Source organism: Eptesicus fuscus, chromosome 3 (genome assembly GCF_027574615.1).
Source record: "Eptesicus fuscus isolate TK198812 chromosome 3, DD_ASM_mEF_20220401, whole genome shotgun sequence".
In the NCBI taxonomy this organism is placed as follows: domain Eukaryota; kingdom Metazoa; phylum Chordata; class Mammalia; order Chiroptera; family Vespertilionidae; genus Eptesicus; species Eptesicus fuscus.
Genome location: NC_072475.1, coordinates 9103533 through 9125892, shown reverse-complemented (window position 1 = coordinate 9125892; position 22360 = coordinate 9103533). Strand labels below are relative to the sequence as shown.

Below are 22360 nucleotides of genomic sequence, written 5' to 3'. Positions count from 1 at the left end.
GAGTGGGTGATGGTCACCCTGGGAGTCTTGTCTGAGTGCTCCCACCCCCCCCACACACCCCGTCAGGCAGGCAAGCAGCAGCCAAAGCCGGGACACCAGGCCTTCCCTGTGGCTGGGACCTCCACCTGGACCAGGCCCGCCCACCCCAGAGAGGCTTCTGCCCAGTCCCTCTGATGGTCAGCAGCCTCGCTCATCAGTGGCCTGCTAGTGGGCATAGCCAGGGACAGGCTGTGGGCTCAGGGTCAACCTGTCTAAATAGGGACCCCATTTTTGGTCTTTGACCCTCCAGGCCAGCGGTCGCCAATAGGTCCGTGAGGTCCAAAAGGTTGGCGACCGCTGGTTTAAGGAAACCTTTGGAGCAGCGGTCACCAACCGGTGGTTCACGGACCACTGGTGGTCCGTAAGGTTGGCGACCGTGACCACTGTTGGTCCGTGAGGTCCGAAAGGTTGGCGACCGCTGCTCCAGGCTATTAAGCGGACGGATCACGAGAATTCTCGCTTCATATTACACAGTGTTTTACAAAGTATCATACTTTAAAAAGCTATTAGCTTGTAAGAACATGTAATAAATAACTTCAAAATGCAATGGGTATTTAATTTTAAAGCGTGCCTTTAACATTTATGTAAAACGTTTTTTGTACTCGTTCCATAGAAACTTATCTGGCCACTGGGTAAAGCTAGCGATAAAACTACTGGTCCGCAATGTGTTAAGAGAGGCCACCAAGCTGTGGCATTTCACGCTGTGGTCCCAGCACAGCTCACACACCATGGCTCTGTGGGGTCACTGCATCCCCAGTGGCTGGTGTGTGGCCCAGGCACCCGGGTAGAGATAGGAGCCTGGCGGGCAAAAGCGCGCGATCTCCAATCCAGCCGTGTCCGTGAGGCTTAGTTAGTGGCAGAGGGACACACAGGCAGCCTGACCCTTGGGGGGCTGTTCTGGGCCACCACCCACTGACCCGTGTCCAGGAGCCCACCATGCAGGTGGGCGAGCCACCTGCCCCACCTCCACCCTGGCAAGGCCAGGGGTCCCGAGCCCCACCTGGGGGAGGGTGCTGACCGTCCATCCCAGGGCAGCTCAGCACGCCTCCTGTTACGCCCTGGATGCCCGAGCCCTGGAGCAGACAGCGTGAGACAGATGATGGGAGCGGAGGGGCCCAGCCCCTTTCATGTCCCTGAGACACCCTCCCTCCGGCGTGTCGTATCAGGCAGCGGGAGCTGGGAAACTCACTGAGTTGGCCTCGTGCTGCCCTGCATGGCCTTCCCCTTCTCTGACTTACTCTCTAGTCCCTTGGGGCCCTACCAGCCAATGGGAAGGCACAATCAGGAAGTCAAGGTCACCTGAGGGACTCAAGGAGCGTGTAGAATTAGAAAAATGGATTTTCTAATGAGAGGGAGCATGGCGCCCTAGCCGGTTTGGCTCAGTGGATAGAGCGTTGGCCTGTGGACTGGGGGGGTCCCAGGTTCAATTCTGGTCAAGGGCACGTGCCTGGGTTTTGGGCTCGGTCCAACGTGCAGGAGGCAGCCAATCAATGATTTCCTCTCATCATGGATGTTTCTATCTCTCTCTTCCTCTCTAAAGTCAATAAAAATATATTAAAAAAAAAAAAAAAGAGGGAACATGGCCCAGGCTGGGATGGGGCCCTGGGCGGAGACCCTGCTGGCACTCACCTCTTCCTTCTTGAGAAGCTCCGGGTTCTCCGCCAGCCCACTTCCGAAGTCCCCTGACGCCTGCGGGTTTACAGAAACGGAAGAAGCTGGCGACTAGAGCAAACCAGGCAGGTCCCGCCTGGCCCAGACCCATCCCAGGCCCGGGCGGGAGGGAGAGGGGAGATGGGAGGGGGCGGGGTGGTTTTTGTGGTCACCAGGAGGGAGCTGGCCCTCCGAGGTGTCAGCCGGTCATCGGTGAGGCATGCCCGGTCAGACCCATTAGAACGACCCATTGGAAATCAATTAGGTTCCAGGCCAGACACACAGAGAACCATAAAGAAACATGTTCCTTTCTTCCCACGTGTCATCCTGTACCCGGGTCACTGTCCTGGGAAACGGCCCAGAGGCTTATCAGCGCACAGGCCACACGGTGGACACGGAGCAAACAGAAGGCAGCTGAGGGGCCAGGACCGGACGACCTCACTCTGTTCACAGCTGTGTCTACAGGGGCAGGTTTGTGGCCTGGAGCCTCCCCCAGGACATGGCTTTCTTCCTATCTGTCCACACCCAAGAACAGGGGGATGTGCCTCCTCGGGTCCACCTGATTGTGTGCACGCACACTCACACCACTGACACACGTTTGCGGTGCTGACTACCAACTATCACCCCCTGGCTGTCCTGGGGCCCTGGCTGTCCTGGGGCCAGTGTCCGGCCAGCATTCACTGTGCGTTCCACGTGTGTTTTGAGTGGAGAGTTCCAGGGAAGGCGAGGCTATAGGGCAACTGAAAATGTACCAGGCTCCTGGTACCTGAGATGGCATCTTTCAGAGAGACCTTTCTAGTCCCATCACTTTGGGGTTCCTGGGGTGAAGGTTGGCCCCTGCTGGCTGGGGCTCTCCTCCCACAGGGTGAGGGTGGGGGTGGAGGAGGGAGACTCACCCCGTCATCATCATCGTCGTCATCGTCCTCCAGGCAGTGCATGGGGCTCACCTGGGGGTCACTGCGCACCCTCAGCTCCGCGATCATCCCCTACACGCAGAGGGAGAGAGGGGTCACGGGTGGTCCCGAGGCAGGCGGCAGGGGCACAGAGAGACTCTGACTCACGGAGCCTGGCATCATGAGGTCAAAATTTCAGGTGACATAAACCAGCGTGAGAGGGGCCCTGTCCTGGGTCAGGCCAGTGCTGCTCCTGGGCAAACCTCAGGCACAGCAGGACACAGAGTTGGATTAACTGGTCGGAATCCAGGTCTTAAATCTCTTTGCAACGTCACCTTTTAAAACAAGTGAGAAGCAGAGGACAAAACAGCCCACAGCGACGGGAGCGAGCTCTTGGTTCTCTCTGCACATGGGCCACTCAGCCGGCTCAGTTTCACCCGTTCACTCACTCATTCATTTACTCACTCACTCACTCACTCACCCTCTCCATCCCTCCCCACACAGGCTCCCTCACATGCTCTCAGCCCTGCACCGGGCACCAGAGCACCAGGGCACGGCGGTGAACAGGGCCCTGCCATCTTAAGGCTTAGTGTGGATCTCAGAGGCAATGATGCCCAGGTAAGAAAAAGATGAGGTGTGTCCCTGAAAGTGGTGCCCCTGAGGGATATGAGGCAGGTGGCACTGGGTGGGGGAAGGCCGGGAGGGCAGCAGACACAGGTGGGGCAATGTCCTGAACTGGGAGTACAGAGGGTCTACCCTGTGGAGAGGACATGGGGCACCTACTCAGTAGGAGGCCCTGAGCATGAGGCTGGAAGCCAGTTGGGGACAGGACAGATGACGAGGACTCAACCCTGGCTGCACTGGGGCCTTCTCTGGTCTCCAAAGGGTAGAGGAGCAGGGGTGGCACCAAGTGCAGTGTCTGGATCTCAGCGGACTTCTCGGAGCCAAGTAGGTGAAGCTGGGGCCCAGGGTCCTCCAGAGCCAACGGGGCGCCTACACACCCAGGAGGATCCTGTGCCTGCGACATGTGATGTCCCGGGACACAGCACAAGCAGGCTCTGCTGTGCACTGCGAGTTCTGTCTTTGATGCCACCTCCTAAAAGGTTCCCCTACCTGGAAATCTGGAGTGTTCTCAGAGCTTTCTCTAGCATTTTCTATTTTCTACTTAACGTCTTTTTTAAAATATATATATATATATTTTATTGACTTTTTACAGAGAGGAAGGGAGAGGGATAGAGTTAGAAACATCGATGAGAGAGAAACATCGATCAGCTGCCTCCTGCACACCCCCCACTGGGGATGTGCCCGCAACCAAGGTACATGCCCTTGACCGGAATCGAACCTGGGACCCTTCAGTCCACAGGCCGACACTCTATCCACTGAGCCAAACTGGTCAGGGCAGTTTCCTACTTAACATCTTGACCCACTGGGATTCACTTCAGTGCAATTTTTCCTAAACAGAGACCATAAAGAAGCATGTTCCTTCCTTTCCACGTGTCATCCTGTTCCCGGGTCCCTGACCTGGGAAATGGCCCAGAGGCTTATCAGCACACCGGCCACACGGCGGGCACGGAGCAAACAGAAGGCAGCTGTTCAGTTCTAAGAAGATTATTTTAACCACCCTTCAATAGAAGGCCTAGGTCAGAGGTCAGCGGACATTCTCTGGAAAGGGCCAGTTGGCCAGTATGTCCAGGCCTTTGTCACAAGGACTGTGTTGTACCAGGAAATCGACCAGGACGGTATGTAAAGGATGGGGCGTGGCTGTCCAACCAAACTTTTGGGACACCAACCGTTTTACGTCATAAGACTTTCACGTGTCACAAAACATTCTTCTTTTTTTTCCTAGCCATTTAAGCATGGAAGGCTGGCTAGCTTACAGGCTGTATGAACACAGGTGGCAGGCTGGCCCTGTCCGAGGGCCAATGCAGACTCCGGCCTAGGTCATTCTGTTTATTCCTCCAAATGCCCTTCGGACTCCCTTTATCAGCTGACCCTTGAGCTCATGACCTTCCTATTCTGTACCAACAAGGGACATGTGACCACAAACCACCAAACACTCAGCTGAGTCCTCACCTGGAGCTCCACTCATCTTTCTTGGCTCCGCTCAGGCTGCCTCCTCCAGGAAGTACCCCTGGACTCCCTCCCCAGGCCGGTTAGCCTCTCTGGAGGCCAGTTCTGCTTGACTCCATGTTCCCCCACCCACCTCCACTGCTGACGATGAGGCCTGTGGGACAGTGTACCTGTGTGTGTGTGTGTGTGTGTGTGTGTGTGTGTATGTGTGTGTGTATGTGTGTGTGTGTGTGTACACATACATGCATGTGTGTTATGTGGATATGTGCACGCATGTGGGCATGGGTGTAGGGGAGGCACACCCCCAAGTGTCCACCACCACCCAGGCTCTAAGGGTACCATCACCCAAAGGAAGTGTAGGCCAGTCTGGACTTAAAATTGCGGGGGTCAGCCTCTGGGGTCAGCAGCAGCATCACATTTGAGATGCAAACTGTTGGCCCACAAGCCCTGCTGAGGGAGGGGCAGGGAGAACCCCAGGTGACAGTCACCCAGATTGAGAACTCAAAGAGACGGCAGGAGGGGCCAGATGTTAAAATTCTGGAATGCCCCTAGGTGGCGCTTTGTGTGTGAGGGTTGGGCAGGGGTGCTTCTGGCAGGTAGGGGGTCAGGGTGCTGTATGTCCCCCATGACCATCCATTCACTGACCCTGCCTGCGAGGCTCGGAGCCTCCGAGAGACCAGGCCCACAAAGGCCTGAATGACGAGGGCGGAAAAGCTCAGGTCCCAGCCGCGGCTGGGGCTGGCAACTTCCCAAGGACGGAGTTAGTTGGGGAAGACATCACTGGTGCAAAAGTCACAAGACCCACTGCAAATACTGAACAGACTTAGAACCCCGTTAGGAAATCCAGAGATGTCGTTAATAAAGATGATTTAAGCTATGTCCCACGGGCTACCTGTCTTAAAGATGCGTGTGATGATCAAAACCTTACACTGTGAGAGCGTGTCACTGAGGTTGCTGGTGTTGGGGCTGCCTCCCTGGGACCCCGAGTATTCTCTGGGGATGGCTTCTGACCCACCCCTTCTGCCCCTGCCTGTAGGGCATATACTGCCAGGCAGTGGGACCAGATAAGCCTGGATGGAGGGGGGAGAGCGATGACGCAGAACTCCCAGGCCTGCCTCACCCCCACCTCCCAGCCCCTCCCTCCTCTGCTTGTCTGGCCCCTTGTCACCCACCCCAGCCACATCTGTGACCGGGCCACACCCTCACCGCCCCTTTTCCTTGTACTTCAGACCATCTCACTGAGATCCTGCCAGACTCCCTATCTACATCAGCATCTGGCTGCCTCGAGGTTCCTCCCGGTGGGGTCACGCAGGGACTTGTTCCTCCATTACAAACACCTTTCCTGCCCTCCATTCCACGGAGTCAGGACATCGCATGGTGGCTGCGGCGCTATGTCTGCGTTATATCCATGTACGCCACTTCCCATGAGTGACAGGGTTCCAAGCGTTTGGTCAGCATGACCTGGGGGGCCCCAGCACCCCCTTGGTCAGGAGTGTGGCCATGGTGGGGGGAGGACTGTGGGGGTTGGAGACGCTCACACCCTCCCTGTTGCTCCGCGCCATCCTCGGCGTCCAGCCTGCCCCGGTGGCCCAAGCCCAGGTGGCCGGTGGGCAAGCTCCTGGCTTCCGTGGGCCAAGCGCTGGTGTGTATGTAATACAGCCGACAAAGCCGCAGGTGAGCAACGGTGACGATGTCCGCACTTCTCACTGAACACCTCACAGAGTGACCGCGGGATGTGCCAGGAACAGGTCAGGCCCGGCCCCGCCCGCCTGGAGGCTGCGGACAAGGGTCCAAGGGATTCGAGGGCAGTTCGTCTGACAACAGACACTGAGGCCGAGACAGAACCATAAAGGAAACCCCCGACTAAGAGGAAGGTGGCATCACCAAGAACAGGGAATGAGCAAATGGGGACACTTTCCCCAAAGAGCAAGGACACGAAGAAAATGTGAGCAGAGCATCTGAACCGGTAAAAAAGGGACAGGTCCATTGACACTGAACAAGAGTCGGACGTAGCATGTTAACAAGCAAAACACTGTAACGATTGCGTGGAACAAACCGCGTCCAAGGGATATTTATAACCAAATCTGACAAGAATAGACCTGAAAAGACCAAGGAGGTTCCAGAATTTTCTGTCAGGAGAAAAGAATAAAGGTTCTGTAAGGAGCCATGGGGACCCATCGGGAGGACGCCCCCTGAGCTTTCGTTTCTGCCAAATCATATAAATCACTCGACGTGAGTGATTCTTTCCTAAGAATCTCAAGGCGAACGTCTGAAACACCTTGTACTCATCAATCTTGTCAGACAGCGGGCTGCTCCTCTCACCGAGCTGGAATCTGACCAGAAACCCACACAGAACACGCCTGGAACTTCTCGTCTGCGCAGACACGTGAGTCAGGCCTCGCCTGGACTGAACGTGGCACAGCGGACAGGAGGCAGGGCCGCAGCCAGAGCCAAACAGCAGCCTTAAAGTCCCCACTTCTGTCTGTCTAACCTCAAAGACCTGGCCAGGATGCAAAGTCATAGGAGTCTTCCCCGGGCCAGATTAAACCACACAAACACTTTAAATATCCCAATGGTCTTTAACCAGTTAACTGCCATGATATTTTGAATTTAATTTAAAAAGGTCCACCACTTGCATCTATAGATGCTTATTATGGCATACAAATGGTTAAAAAATGCAAGGTAAAAAGGCAAATGACAGCCCAAGCTGGCTTGGCTCAGTGGATAGAGCGTTGGCCTGCGGACTGAAGGGTCCCAGGTTCGATTCCCATCAAGGGCACATGCCCAGGTTGCGGGTTCGATCCCCAGTAGGGGGTGTGCAGGAGGCACCCGATCAATGATTCTCTCTCATAATTGATGTTTCTAACTCTCTCTGCTGCTCCCTTCCTCTCTGAAATCAATAAATATATATATATACATATATATATATATACATATATATAATATATAATTAATATATAATTAATATATAATATATATGTGTGTGTGTATATATATATATATATATATATACATATATATATACTTTTTTTAAAAGGCAAATGACAAACTGGGAAATAATATTTGCAGCACACAAAACAAAGGATAGGTTTCTTTCATATGTAAAGAGTTTGTAAAAACCAACAGGAAATGGCGTGAACCCACCAAAACAGAAATGCAAAGAACATGAACAGGCCAGTCACAAAGGAAGAAATACAAATAGCCAATAGACGCGTGAAAAAAAATCAAAGACTGTCTTCACTCGCAACAAGAAACGCCCATTAAAACCCCCAGGGGCAGCTTGCTTTCGCATCCAACTGGCAGCCATGTTTTTGCACAAATGACGGACGTGTGGCCCTGGCCAGGCCTGGGGGGAAGCCCCTCCCTGGGCACCCCGAGCCCTAGGCAGCCCCCATCCCCGGCAGCACACGGCCAGTTTTCAGTTAGACCGGCAGAGACATATGGAACAATGGCACACTTTTCCGTCTAGAAATGCCCGGGAGGTCACACAACAAACTGCCAGCGAACACAGCCCCTCCCGGGATGAGACGTGCCTCTGTGACGCCTTCCAGTTAATCATGTTTGAGGATCAAAATGAAAACACAAAGAGGCCCAGTTTGGTACCAAAGTCCTGCTGGCCCCCAGACCCCACGGGTGAAAGTTGCTGCCAAGGGTGAAAGGCCAGCTTTCAGAGCCCGAATCGCCAGGACTTAGAACAACTTTCATCAAGCAGCTCTTGTCTGGGTAATAATTAACTTTCTGTCCCCTGGAGCACGTCCCCCGTCAGCACACACAGGGACCCCTGTGCGGGGCGTGCCAGCTGCAGACCGGCTGTAATGTTAGAATTGAGTCAGCTCGAACCAAGGGTGCCCACGCCGGGTTCCAGCTAAAGGTTCCAAGTGTAGGGGCCAAGGGCTCGGGACAAAGAACCCACCCAAGTTCTGGGGTTGGCCACCCCCCCAGATGAAGGCCGGGGTCCGGCCCAGGGAGTGGGGACCTCCTGGGGACACAGTGGAGACAGCACTGCTGGGGAAGTCCTGCCCACGGCGCTCTGAGTGGGCCGCTGAGCAGTTTGGTAAAATAATAACAGCAGCACAATTGATGCTGGCACTGGGCATGAAGCCCCGGCCCGGCCCAGCGGGTGTGCAGTGTGCATGGGGTACAGCTAATCCCCAGAAGGGCCCATGCCTGCTTCTACCCTCTGCTGCTGCCATCTTTAAAATTCTTAATTAGGGACCCCGGGGACCTCCGCTTGCCTCATGCAGATGGTGGCAGTTAGAAAGATGGTCAAGGGGGCCTCAGAGAGACCCCAGAGGCCAGAGCACCAGGGAATCAGGGAATAAGCACGTTGGGGCCAGGCAGACCCTGGGGCCTGAAGCCAGGTAGGGACCGATGGCCACTCCCCCAGGGCTGGTCCAGTCCTCAAGCAGCAGCCACAGTTACCTGGAACTTGTCGGGGTCCGCTTCTCCGGCCTGAGCCACGAAGAAGCCGGAGCCGGGCTCCAGCTCCAGGCCGCGTGGGGACCGCGCCAAGGACACCCCCTGGATCTTCTCGCAGTCCACAAAGAGCGTCACGGAGTCACCGTCCACACTGAGGGCAAAGCGCGTCCACTGGCCGGTGAAGGCGGGCAGGGCAAAGCTGGCAGCCGTGCGTGTCCGGGCCGCGCCCGGCTCGGTGTACAGAAGCTGGATGTGCTGTTGGCCGTCACTCACGCCCGACAGCTTCACGCCCACGGAGACCACTGCCTGGGCTGCATCCGTGATGGCGAACAGCACCCCCGGGGCCTCGGTGGCCGGCTGCACGTGGAAGAACAGCGAGAAGTCACGGAAGAACGGGCTGGGGAAGTGGTACCGGGCCACCTGGCCGCTGTTGGCGTCTGGACCGAAGACGTAGGCTGGTCCCACGTCGGGGTCATCAATCCGGGTGACCTGCTGGGGCGGGGGATCCCCGAGCAGCTGGAGGAGCCCCACCTCTGTGACCACTCTCTCTGTGAAGAAGAAAAAGACACCTTGTGAGGCTGCGTGCAGAGCACAAAGGGGAAACCGAGTCATGCACCTGGCACCTGCTCTGCTCCTCTGGGCTCTGCTGGCCGGGGAGGTGGACGGATACCCCATCTTATCCAGACACGCGCTGGGCCAGAACATGGTGGCCATAAACCACTAAACCATCCTCTCAACAAGCTTACAGGCCCGGGGGCAGGGGGGGGGGGTGGGGAGCAGGACGCAGCAGGGACCATCCCAAACCAGCGTGGCAGGAGGAGGGGCAAGGAGCCTACTGTGAAGGGGTTGGGGGTTCTGAGCTTACCTGCAACCTTGCCCCGCACCCCGTCCTCATCCCATGCTTAGAACATGTCCTCGCCCCATCACTCATCATCCCCACGCTCGGACCCCACGCTGGGATCCACAGGAACAGTGCAGGGCACGGGCAATAGCATCCCTCACACCCTCACAGACAAGGAAAAGAAGGCCGTGCACCGGGCTGTCCCCTGCAGCGTTAGCCTCATCAGAACCGGCCCGGAAACACACTCCTAGGACCGCAGAAAACGAGAGGGGCTGTGCCTCCTGGAGGACTTGGCTTAGCCGGATCGGTCCTGTGGTTTCCACGTCTGTGCTGACACTCAATACAGCAACTCACACCCAGCACCCCAGGTTGGCTGGGGCTTAGGAGATGTGACAGCTCGGCTGAGGCTGTTGCATGGGCTTCTGGGAACCAAGTCAGCTCGGACCAAGGGTGCCACGCAGTGTTTCCAGGAGGCGGGGGTTCCAGCTTAATTCCAAGTGTCAGGGCTCTCCTCCCCTCCTGGTGTGTCCACACTGGGGTGACCTGGAGAGCAGCCTCATGAGGGGGAACCACCGGGGGGAGGTCCGCTTTCTCAACCCACAGATGCTCAAGCTGGCACAGCCCCACCGGCCCCACCTGCCTTCTAAACACCCGGAGGCTCATGCATCCCTTCCATTCACGCCCCTCAGGAGCCAACAGTCAGAGCCGCTCGTGTGTCCTCCTCCTGGACCATCAGTGTCACAGAGCACGAGTTCTGACTGACATCCCAGCATTTGGAGGCCCCTCGGTGGCAGGAGCCCAGGCAGGGACACAGCCAGGGTGCTGGGTTCTCTCCCCTCATTTCTTGTCCAGCAGGAGGGACCAGAGGCCCTGCTGTCCATGATGCTGACCCTGGGCCGGAGCAGGGCCTGACCTGACCGTGTGCCTGGACCTGCCCAAGCCCTCGCATGCAATACGGAGCATGTGGGGGCCACTAGTGTCAGGCTCCCATGCCTTAGGGGCCAGGAGTGCTGAGCGTTAGGGCAGAGGGCCCAGCTACGTCCCCACGCAGTGAGTGTGGTCACTGCCGGACACAGGAGAGGGCAGGCACCAGCTCAAGGAGAGACCGGTGCATGCATGACTTCCCGCATATCCACTTTGCCCAGCAGAGCCTGACTCTGCGGCCAAAGTTGGCTAAGAGCCCTGACCCTTGGCAAGTGCAAGTGTGTGTGTGTGTGTGTGTGTGTGTGTGTGTGCGTGTGTGCACACGCACATACGTCTAGTACGTGCATCTATGTGACTGGTTGTGTGTGATGGGCACCTGGGTCTGGCCTACCAGCAGGGCCAGGCTGACCTGGGGTCTTCTGGGGCCGGCAGAGGGAAGAAATGCTGACCCCAATCTCCTAAGGCAAGTTGTCTTGTAAGAGTCCCTGAGGAAAAAATAAATAAAAACAGGAGAAAGGGCCTCTGCAGGGGGACATGCACTGTGGGTACTTGCCAGGGTTGGTTCCCCAGGGTCAGCGGCGTGGCTCGGAGTGGCCCTGACGGCCCGCCATGTGGCAGCACTGCCAGCCATCAGGGCTCCCACTGATCTCACCCTCCCTGAGGGTAAGACCCTCATGCAGACGGGAAGTGGGGGACAGCCAGGAGCAGCGGACAGCAGCCTCGGTGGGACAGTGGCCTGGCCTCTGCTGAGGGCGAAGGGCCCCTCCTGAGAACAGGGGCCTCAGAGGAAGACCCTGCCTGTGGAGGTGAGTGGTCACTTGCTGCTCAAAGACAGACTGCTGTCCACCAGGAGGGCGGTTGCTATGACAGTGCCTTGTATCAGAAGGACCTGGGGCCTGAGTGTCCACTCAGGGGGATGTTTAAGATTGGGAACCGGACTGTCACCAGTTTGGGTGCCAGAAGCCATGGTGTCCTGACTCAGCTGTCCCCAAAGTTAAACACGGGTATGCTCCACCACCACCCTTCCTCATTCGGGGCTAGAAAATTTTCCAAATTAATTAAGAAGGCAAGATGCAGCCCTGGCCGGTTTGTTCCGTGGTTAGAGCATCGGTCTGCGGACTGAAGGGTCATGGATTCAATTCCCGGTCAAGGGCACATACCTTGGTTGCGAGTTCACTCTCTGTCCCCCTCCACCCCTCCCACCCCCGTCGGGGAGCATGCGGGAGGCAACCAATCAATGTGCCTCTCTCACATTGATGTCCCCCCGCCCCCCGCTCCCTTCTCCCTCCTTTCCAATCTCTCTCTCTAAAAAAAAACAAAAAAACCCCACACAAACAAAAAAACAAAAACAATGGGAAAAATATCCTTGGGTGAGGATTTAAAAAATAATAAAAGAACTCCTGGGCTGGAGGACAGCAGCATGGTACCCGGGCAGCCTAGGGAGCCCAGAGATGGATGAACAGCTCCTTCTCCAAGTGCTCCCACTTCCTCTCCATGGCACCTCAGGTGCCCGTTGGAAGGAAGCCTCCGAATGCCAAGGCCCTGAGCTCACTGACCAGCTCGCCAGTTCCAGGCACCGAGAGCGTGAGAGGAGGATGCGGCCACCTCCCTGCAGAGCTTTGGCAGCTGCTGCGCTGGGGTCAAGGCCCACGGCACTGGCCCTGCTGTCTTGGGTGGGAAATCAGCATCTCTCTAAAAAGCAAGCCATGCCGCTCTCTGAGAGCTCAGAGGAATGCCTTCCCAGAATGCCGTGTCCCGGAACGCAGTGGGTGACACCTTTGGCAAGCTGGGGCCCATCCCGTGGCCCACACTCCCCTCAGATCAAGGAATCGGGGGACTAGCCTTGTTGAAGACACGTTTTCCTTTCAGCAAGCAGGCCAACCACGACCAAGTGGACTTATCCCAGGCATGCAAGGCTGTTTTTTAATGAATTAACATACTCCATCACATCACGGCTAATGAAGAAAAATCACAATATCCTGTCAAAATTGCAAAAAAGCACTTGACAAAGCCCAATACCCATTCATGATAAAAACTGTCCGTGAACTAGTACAGCAGAATTTCCTCCACCTGATAAAGAATATCTACCAAAAAAACCTACAGCCAACATCATACTTAACGGCGACAAACTTGAACCTCTCCCACCAGAATCAGGTACAAGACAGGAAAGTCCCCTCTCTACTTCTTTTCAACATCATACTGGAAGTCATAGCTAATGAAATAAGACAAGAATTGGAAATAAAGTACACAAATTGGGAAGAAAGCAATAATACTGTCTGTTTGCAGATGATATAATCATCTATGTAGAAAACTCAAAAGAATTAACAAACAAACAACCCCCCCCCACACCCACACACACATACACACCTCCTGGAGCTAATAAATGATCATAGCAAGGATGTGGGATACAAGATTAATATACAAAAGTCAACTGTTTTCTACCTACCAGGCAATGAACAAGTGGAATTTGAAAATAAAAACAGAATACTATTTACAGAATATCAAAATTAAATACTTAGATATAAATCAAACAAAATATATACAAGATCTCTATGAGGAAAACTATAAAACTCTGAAGAAAGGAATCATAGAGCTAAAGAAATGTAGATATATTCCATAAAAAGACTCCATATTGTCAAGATGTCAGTTCTTCCCAACTTAATCTATAGATTCAAAGAAATCTCAATCAAAATCCCAGATAGTTACGGTATTTTGTGAATATCGACAGACTCTAAAGTATATATGGAGAGACAAAGACCCAGAATAGCCAATGCAATTCTGAAGGAGAAAAACAAAGTTTTCTAAACCTACAGTGATCAAGACAGTGTGGTATTCTTCAAACAACAAAGTGATCAATGGAACAGAATAGAGAACTCAGGAATAGAGCCACATAAATATAGTCAACTGATCTTTGACAAAGGAGTAAAGGCAATAGAATGGAGTAAAGATGATGTTTCCAACAGATGGTGCTGGAACTGCTGAACACCAATGTACAAAAAATTAAATCTAGACACAGACCTCATACCTTTTATAGAAATTAACTCACCGTAGATCACAGACCTAAAAGCAATGTGCAAAACCATAAAACTGCTAGAAGATAACAGGAAAAACTCTTGATGACCTTGGATATGGCAATGACCTTTTAGATATAACACCAAAGGCACAATTCATGAAAAAATATCATTGATAAGCTAAGCTTTATTTAATTTTTTTAAGATTAGAAACTTCCGTTATGCAAAAGGCACATTAAGACAATAAGAAGACACACCACAGACTGGAGGGAATATTTTCAAAACATGTATCTGATATAAGGAGATATATCTAAAATATTCAAGAACACTCAAAACTCAACAATAAAACAAACAATCCTATTGAAAAGTGGGCCAAAGATCTTAACAGGCACCTCACCAATGTGAGAATCAACAAATCATCTTTTCTGTCAAAGAACAGTTTAGACAGCCGCCTGGACCGCGTGACTTGGAAGACGCTATGTTGGCCACATGGCTTGCAGCTCCCCTGAGGGCCACCATCTTGAAACAGCAAAGGCCAGCCCCTCCCTTTGAATTAGGCAATCGGGAAAGACTGTGCACCTGAGCTCCAATCAAGAGCAAAGGACAGGTCACGTGCATCAGGGATTATAAACCCGAGCACATCGCCTGCTCGGTGTGCGCATGTTTCCAGACCATGTGTGCACACCCTTCTGCATAGAAGTAAAGTTGTTTGCCTTGCTGCCTGGCTCCCAAGTATGTTTTGTGTTCTACCAGGACCACTGACTTGGGTGGCTCACCTTATTTCTAACACCAAAGAAGAGGGTAATATGGCAAATAAACATATGAAAAGATGCTCCACATCACACTCACCAGGGCAATGCAAATTAAAACAGCCATGAGACACGACTTCACACCTATTAGAAGGGCTACAATCAGGAACACTTGACAGCCAAGTGCTGGCCAGGGTGTGGAGCAACAGGAACTCACAGTCACATGCCAGGGGGAATACAACCCGGTGCAGCCACTGTGGGAGACAGCTGGGTGGTTTATTACAAAACTAAACACACTCTTACCCTACAATCTAGCAATCACACTCCTTGGTATTTACCCAAAGGACTTGAAAACTTATTTCCACACAAAAACCTGCACACAGATGTGTACAGAAGCTTTATTCATAACTAGAGGCCTGGTGCACAAAATTCATGCACTTGGTGGGGGGTTCTTCAGCCCGGCCTGCGCCCTCTCATGGTCTGGGAGCCCTCAGGGGATGTCCAACTGACAACTTAGTGCTGCTGTGGAGGCTGGAGAGGCTCCCACCACCCCCACTGCACTCGCCAGCCATGAGCCCAGCTTCTGGCTGAGCGTGCTCCCCTTGTGGGAGCACACTGACCACCAGGGGGCAGCTCCTGTGTTGAGCGTCAGTGGTCAGTGCACGTCATAGCGACCGGTCGTTCCGCCGTTCGGTCGATTTGCGTATTAGCTTTTTATTATATAGGATTGCCCAAACTTGGAAGCAACCAAGATGTACAAAAAATTAAATCTAGACACAGACCTCATACCTTTTGGTGCTTTCAGCAGGTGAATGAGTAAATAAACTGTGGAACATTTAAACAATGGAATATTATTCAGTGACTAGAGGCCTGATGCACAAAATTCGTGCAAGGGGCTCGGCCCTCGCAGCCCAAGCTTTGTCCTGAAGGTCATCAGGAAGGTCGTCTGGATGGTCATTCTGCTGTTCGGTCTAATTAGCATATTAGCTCTTTATTATATAGGATAAAGAGAAATGAGCTATAAAGCCATAAAACAACATGGAGGAAACGTTAATGCATACTCAGTGAAAAAAAGCCAGTCTTTAAAAAAGCTACATCATATATTATTCCAACTCTATGACATTCTAGAAAAGGCAAAACTGTGGAGACAGTAAAACGTTCAGTGGTTGCCAGGGACTGGGCGAGGGCCGGATGAACAGGCAGAGAAGAGGGGGTTTGTTTAGGGCGGGGAAACTACTCTGTGTAATACTGTAATGATGAACACATGCCATTACACTTTTGCCCAAATCCTCGGAACATACAACATAAAATGGAGGAGGCTGAGCATGTTGGGGAGGGGAGGGGGAATGGGGGCATATGGGAAATCTCTGTACCTTCCCCTCAATTTTGCTATGAACCTGAAACTGCTCTTAAAAAAAAAAAAAAAAAAAGTCTTTTTTTTTTTAAAAAAAAAAAAACAGGCAAATGACAGCAGAAAGTAAGCAAACATTGCAACACGACTATCAGGTAAAACAGAAGTCAAGTTGAAGCCATTAAGTGGGACAAGGGGGTGATACTTTCAGTGCACTGACATGTAATGGGCCTGGCACCACCCACATGCACCCGACCCCCCAATACACACTGCACATGGTGAGGGGGGTGGGAAGTTCTCTCTCAGGATGCCGACCCAAAGGCAGCTGCCTGCCCCACTCTCCCATTAGAATGGAGCACACTCGGAGAGACTCCCCGAACCTCCGAGTGAAGAGCAGGCCACACCTGCCACTTCATTACCTGCAGCAGCAATTCCACAGGCAAGCGTCTGGGGCGGGTGAAGAACCTCATCTCAATATCACAGAGAACAAACCCCTCAGGGACATCTACTGCTCAACACTTGACTGAAAGACTAAGTATGATGGGCAACTGGAGGCACCCATGTCACTGGGTGGGGACACCATGGACACGTGACACGATTCTAATGTCCAAATCTGACTTCACATCAATGCCCCCCACAAAGGCCTCCGTGAACAATTTCTGATGGCCCCAAAGACATCCTCATCTGGAACCTGTGACTATTACGCCACGTGGCAAACACAACTTTGCAAACGTGATGATGGTGATGGCCCTTAAGATGGGGAGTTTGTCCAAATCTAACCGCATGCACCCTTAAAAGAGAGAACCTCTCCCACTGGGGCAGAGGAACCTGTGATGAGGGAAGAAGACCCGGAGATGGCAGCCTGAGATGGGCCTGGCTGACCTTGCTGGCTTTGAAAAGGGACAAGGGGCCACGGGCCATGGGCCACAAATGTGGGCAAGGGTGGGAACAGAATCTCCCTGCAGCCCGAGGAGGAACCGGCCCTGACACCTTCATTCGAGCCCAGGGGGAGGACCTCTGACGTCCGACCCCAGGAGTTAAGGTAACACAACTGCGTGTTGTAAGCCACTAAGTGTGTGGTCATTTGTCACAGCAGCCCCAGGACATGCCTGCACACACATCTATACCAATACACTGAGGGGACGGAGGACGCCCCATCCTGGCCGTGAGGGGCTTGGGCTGTGTTCAGCCCTCTCTTGAGTAGCTTGGATCCTGATGACAGTGTGTCCACAGCTAGTTGTGGGATGAAAACCTGACACAGGAGAGAAGCAGCGAGGGCACGATGTGGGGAGAGTGGTCCCAGGGGTGAGGGCCGAGGAGGAAGGCAGTCCCCCACAATGCAGCTCTGCAGAACCTCCCCTTCCAGGAGGGGCTGCCTATAGACACCTCTCCCTTTCGCCCCCAACCCTGCCCTCTGACCTGAGCTCCCTCCTTGCTAAGGGGCAATCCCCTACTAGCCCTCCCAGTGTGGACAGTGAGGACCTGGGACCTGCGCCTGCCCTCCCCAGGGTGGGGCCTCACCCACTTTTCTCTGTGGCCTGAGGGACACGTTCACAGATGGCAAGACCCTGAACCGAGTGCTCAACAGCCACCTGACCGACCGGCAGCTCCAGCACAGGGCTCCCAAGGTGGCCTTCTCCCTCCTGACCCCCTCCCCACGCCCAGCCACTGGCTGGACTGCCCCAGCTCCTCCCCACCCCACTCTCCTTAGGGGGGCAGAGAGCAGCAGGTACAGGGGAGGCCCTTCCGGAGGCTGGACAGAGCTGTGGCCTCAGGCTGGTGTGCTGGGACCAGGTGACCCATCCACACCCCACTGGCCCAGCACGAGGGGCGTGGGGGCCGCTCTGCCAGGGCCTGCAGCCACCCTGCAGGGCACCCTCAGGAGGAAGGATGGGAAAAGTGGTGGGGCAGCTGAGACCCGATGGGCAGTGCTGGACAGGTCCGGGGAAGGAAGCAGCACCCGGGCTCAGGTCTCCCCCTCCCCCACAGAGATGCCCCCCTCCCCCCACACACACACAGCCCAAGGACCTCACGAAGCCAATGATGGTTATTGCATCCCAGCACCCCCACTTACCAGCCTCCCTGGTGATGCTTCCCCTGGAGATGGGCTCCCTGGGAGCCACTCACCAGGGGGATATTCACCAATACAGGAGAGGCGCTCGGGCCTTCCTGGTCCCTCCGCTCCCCACCTGGCCTTCCTCCTCCTCCACCTGCCCCCTCACTCAAATGCCAGAGGAGGGGGGAAACACCCAGGGGACCCTCCCCAGCCAGGCCACACCAGGAAGGTCCCCGGTGAGATGAGCTGAAACCCACCACCAGCCCGAGGGGGGGCAGTGAGCAGTGAGTGCTGACGGCAGATTCCCCCAGGACCCTGCTGGGAACACGGCCTCCCTCCCACGCGGGGATCCTGCCAACGGTGCAGATGTCCAGTGAGGAGTCCTCTTTAGGCCACGCGGCTGACCAGGCCAGCTGCGGTCAGAGAGATTCCCCGTCCCCCCACCCACACCCTCACCCACAGGAGACCCGGGCCTTGTCCGAGGCCCAGCAGGTCTGGTGTATTCAGGCCCTGCCCCAGCCCCTGGAGGCGGAGGAGGAGGTGGAGTGGGGAGCGGCCAGGCTCCTCTACATGGAACCTGGGCCCCCGGGCAAGCCACTCCCTGGGGGGCGGCCCCTGCCACGCACTCTCGGAGGGGACAAGGTGAGGAGAAGGCCCCGACCAGCCCAATATTCGGGTGTTCCAGGCACCGCATGTGTATGGGGCGCGGGAACGTGCCGCTCACTGTGGCCCCCAACCCTGCACGTACTGGGCCTCCCAGCGCAGGCCCTGATGGGCTGTTCCTCTGCCGGACACACTCCGGCCACTCCTGCTGGCAGCAGGCCCAGCCCCGTCGCTGTCCGCAGCAGCCGTCCTCCCTCCCGTCCAGCCTCTGGTGTGCCCCTTCCGAGGGGTTGGGCACCACCCATCATTGGCACTTGCTCCTGCCCTGGCTGGGGCCTGGGTGCTAGCAGCCCTGTTCACTTCACCCCAGGCCTGGCACAGGGTGCCAAGGAGTCACCCATACAACCCTCAGGGGCCCAGTATGGGGACACCCCCTTGAGATCCAGTGCAGCCACCCCACCCCCACTGCCCAGCTCCAAAGCCCAGTGCCTGCAGGGACGGATGAGTGGGCAAGACTGCTCCCCACAGAGAGGAAGGGGAGGGGTCACGCAGAGCCCGACACGGATGGGGCCTCTATGAGCAACCAGGGAGCAGGCTGTGCGCGGGGGCCGGGCCCCACCTGAGCGCCAGACTCACCGCCTGCTGGCATGGCTTGCCCCTCCCTGTGACACCCACCCCCAGCCCCCTCCCCCCAATCAGACTGGAGCAGCAGCCAGAAGCAGGTGGGAATGCCGGCTCCCCTCGGCACATCATGCCCGTGCCCTCAGCCTCCCTTCCGTGACGGGGTGCCTCGGAGCACCCATGAGTGAAAATGCTTGGGCAGGGGCCGCTCCCCACGCACTGCCGTCTCGCACACAGAACCTAGGGTCGCGTGCCGTTCTCTCCAGACCCCAGCCTCCCCCCAGCCGAGGAGGTGTGGCACTCCTGCCTCCCGAGGGCCCACCAAGGCCAGCACCGGGGGGCAAAGGGGCCTATGCCAGGTTCACACCAGCCCTGGCCAGGCGTTACCTGCAGCCGGCCCAATGGACACACAGTGCCCGTCCTCCCAGGCCGGGAGCGAGGCGCAGGCGACTGGCAGCCTGCCCCCGTCCAAGTGGCTCCAGCACGCGTCCTCCAGGGCCTCGCAGAACTGGCGGCAGGGTGGCGGGGAGGGCGAGGGGCCAGCGCCGCAGGGTGGGGCCAGCAGCAGGCAGAAGAACCAGGCGAGGAAGCGGTGGCAGTGGGTCCGGAGAAGCCCGCCCCAGGCCCGGGCAGCCGCCAGGACCTCCTCTCCACTCGAGTGGTGGAGGTGGTTGGGCAGCCAGGAGCGCCCGATGCCCAGGCTGCCGCAGACGGGCAGGGAGGGCGGCAGGGGCAGGCAGCGGCCGGCGACGTGGCGGACAGGCTGCACCGTGGGGCTCGGCCGGGGGGACCTGAGCAGTGCGACGTTATCAGCAAGACCAGGCCCCACAGAATTAGCCCCGTGAGGAACCCAAGCACCACGGTCCCCAGCTGAAGCTGAGAGTGAGGTCTGAGACAGATTGGCGGGGAGGGAGTCAGAGGAGGCAGCCGAGGGGGCAGCGTGCGCGCCCAGGGAGCCCATCACCAGGGGAAGCAGAAGCGGCGTGCGCTCGAGGATGCCGGGCAAGAGTCCTTTGCCATCCAGATCCGGGGGCCAAGCTGGGGACTGCTGGCTTCCCCAGGGAGGGGCCCCGCCCCGCATGGAGGAGACAGCTCTACCTGGGGACTTCTGTGGCACCGAGGGCTCCCTGAGCAGTGCCCGGGGCCTGTCCGGGGAGGGCAGTGGCTGGGTGGGCACTGGCAGGCTGCCAGCCTCAGTCCTCTTCGTGTCCGGAGAGCTCAGGGCCCCACTGGTCGGCCAGGGAGTGGTCCCATTCTCCTGGGGGGCACTGGAGGGCCCTGGGAAGGTGAGGGGGCCCGTCGGGGTCGCAAGCGTTGGCATCTCCATTCCGGTAGCGTTCTCGGCGGAGGTGATATTACCCCACAGCTGGATGAAGCTCCGGATACCCATAGCCACGTTCAGGATCATGGCTCCGACGCCAGTAATATTCTCCCCCTTCGTGTCCGGGCTTGCCAGGGAGGGGGGACGGGCAGTGGAGGCCTCTCCCTGGCCGGCCTCCAGACTCTCCAGGGGCAGCTCGGGGCTGGCGGGCGCTGTCCCCTGCTCGGTGGGGCCATCCTGAGGGGCTACCTGGGTGGTGGTCTCCTCTGTGGGCTGCACAGGTGGGCCGCCTGGGGCCGCGGAGACGGGGGAGGTGATGGGCTGATCCGTGTTAGTGGACCACAGCCATTCCAGCAGCTCCACCGGGCCGGCGGCGAGGCAGCAGGTGAGCAGCAGCAGCAGCAGCAGCAGGGGCAGGCCCAGGCGGCCGCTGGGGTTGGGAGCCATCAGGCTGTGTGCACCGCGGAGGAGGGCGGGCAGGCGTCTGCCCTGGGGAGGTGGGGCCAGCCAGCTCCCGCCCGGCTCACCCTCCCCGCCCACGGCCAGCAACCCCATTCATGTTCCCGGCGGCTCTTTCTTTTCCCTCTCATGGAAGAAAAAAGACAGAAACTTCTATATCACAGCGACACTGAGAGGGTCTCACACCTCCTTAAAACACCCACAGACCCCAAGAGGCCCAGGGGACATTCAAGCACGTTCACTGGAATTCCTAACTCGCTGAGCTGTGAGCTGCGGGCCTCGCTGCTCCTCGCCGGACTACCGCCGATCCCTGTGCTGCTGTGTGTGAAAAGGGGGTCTCCAGGCCAGCACCCTGACCCCCAGGGCAGCTTCTGGAAGGAACCTCTCGCTGGTCCAATAGCCTGAGCATCCTACACAGAGCCCAGCTCCAAGAGAGGGTGCCTGGCACAGCCCCCTCGGGGTGGCTGCTCGGGACGGGGCTGGGGCCATGGGACACCAGGGGCAGCCCCCAGCCCTGCGCGCAGAGCCCCTGCAACTGAACAACAGTGGGGGTCCCCGCCTGCGCAGCATGGGACTGCACGCCCTGCGTGAAAACTGAACCCCGGTGCAAGTCCAGCTCCTCAGTTGCAACTGTTGCTTCTGAGAAATTCAACATCCAAGGAGGAGCCGGGAGGGACCTGGGCTTCCACCTGCTAGGAGGTGCAGCTCCTCAGCCTGCTCCCCGACCCCCGCCCCCATTCCGTCCCCTCTCGCAGACGCTGGCCTGTCCTCACCCCATCTCACCAGAGACCTCAATCTGGGCTCAAACACTGGTGACTGGTGACCTTCTGTAACACCTAACCCAGTGGTCGGCAAACTCATAGTCAACAGAGCCAAATATCAATAGTACAACGAATGAAATTTCTTTTGAGAGCCAAACTTTTTAAACTTAAACTTCTTCTAACGCCACTTCTTCAAAATAGACTCGCCCAGGCCGTGGTATTTTGTGGAAGAGCCACACTCAAGGGGCCAAAGAGCCGCATGTGGCTCGCGAGCCGCAGTTTGCCGACCACGGACCTAACCCCTTTCTCACTGATCGGAAAGGCTCTCTTGGGGCTGACCCTGCTCGTGCCACGTTCATCACACGTCTCAGTCCTGCGGGGGTTTCTGGTTAAACCCTGAGAACTACTTGGAAGGGACAGGACACGCAGCAGGGGTATGACACGGAGGGAAAGGAGGGTTATGGGACATACTGAGACTGCCGCTGCCGCTGCCAGCAGGTTCCACAGGGACAGTCGTCCTCCCCTGCCACCACCATCCCCCAGATCTCAGTCTCTGTGTGGACGGCAGGAACTGCCAGGTCACCCCTGCCCA

The 22360-nt window shown here is 56.3% G+C and overlaps 1 protein-coding gene across 2 annotated transcripts in view; it reads right to left on the bottom strand.

The window, feature by feature from the left end:
• The window catches only part of COL18A1 (collagen type XVIII alpha 1 chain), an 86635-nt gene that overhangs the window by 27343 nt on the left and 36932 nt on the right, over positions 1-22360 (bottom strand). Inside the window, exons 1-4 of one of the 2 annotated variants that reach the window (XM_028151765.2) lie at positions 19615-20995; positions 9075-9619; positions 2586-2675; positions 1669-1728 (exon numbers count right to left, since the gene is read on the bottom strand). In XM_028151765.2, the coding sequence (XP_028007566.2) occupies positions 1669-1728; positions 2586-2675; positions 9075-9619; positions 19615-20995 (2076 nt within the window). Of the gene's footprint in view, positions 1-1668; positions 1729-2585; positions 2676-9074; positions 9620-19614; positions 20996-22360 lie in introns of those variants that run through there. The other variant, XM_054713622.1, reaches the window with a different exon arrangement.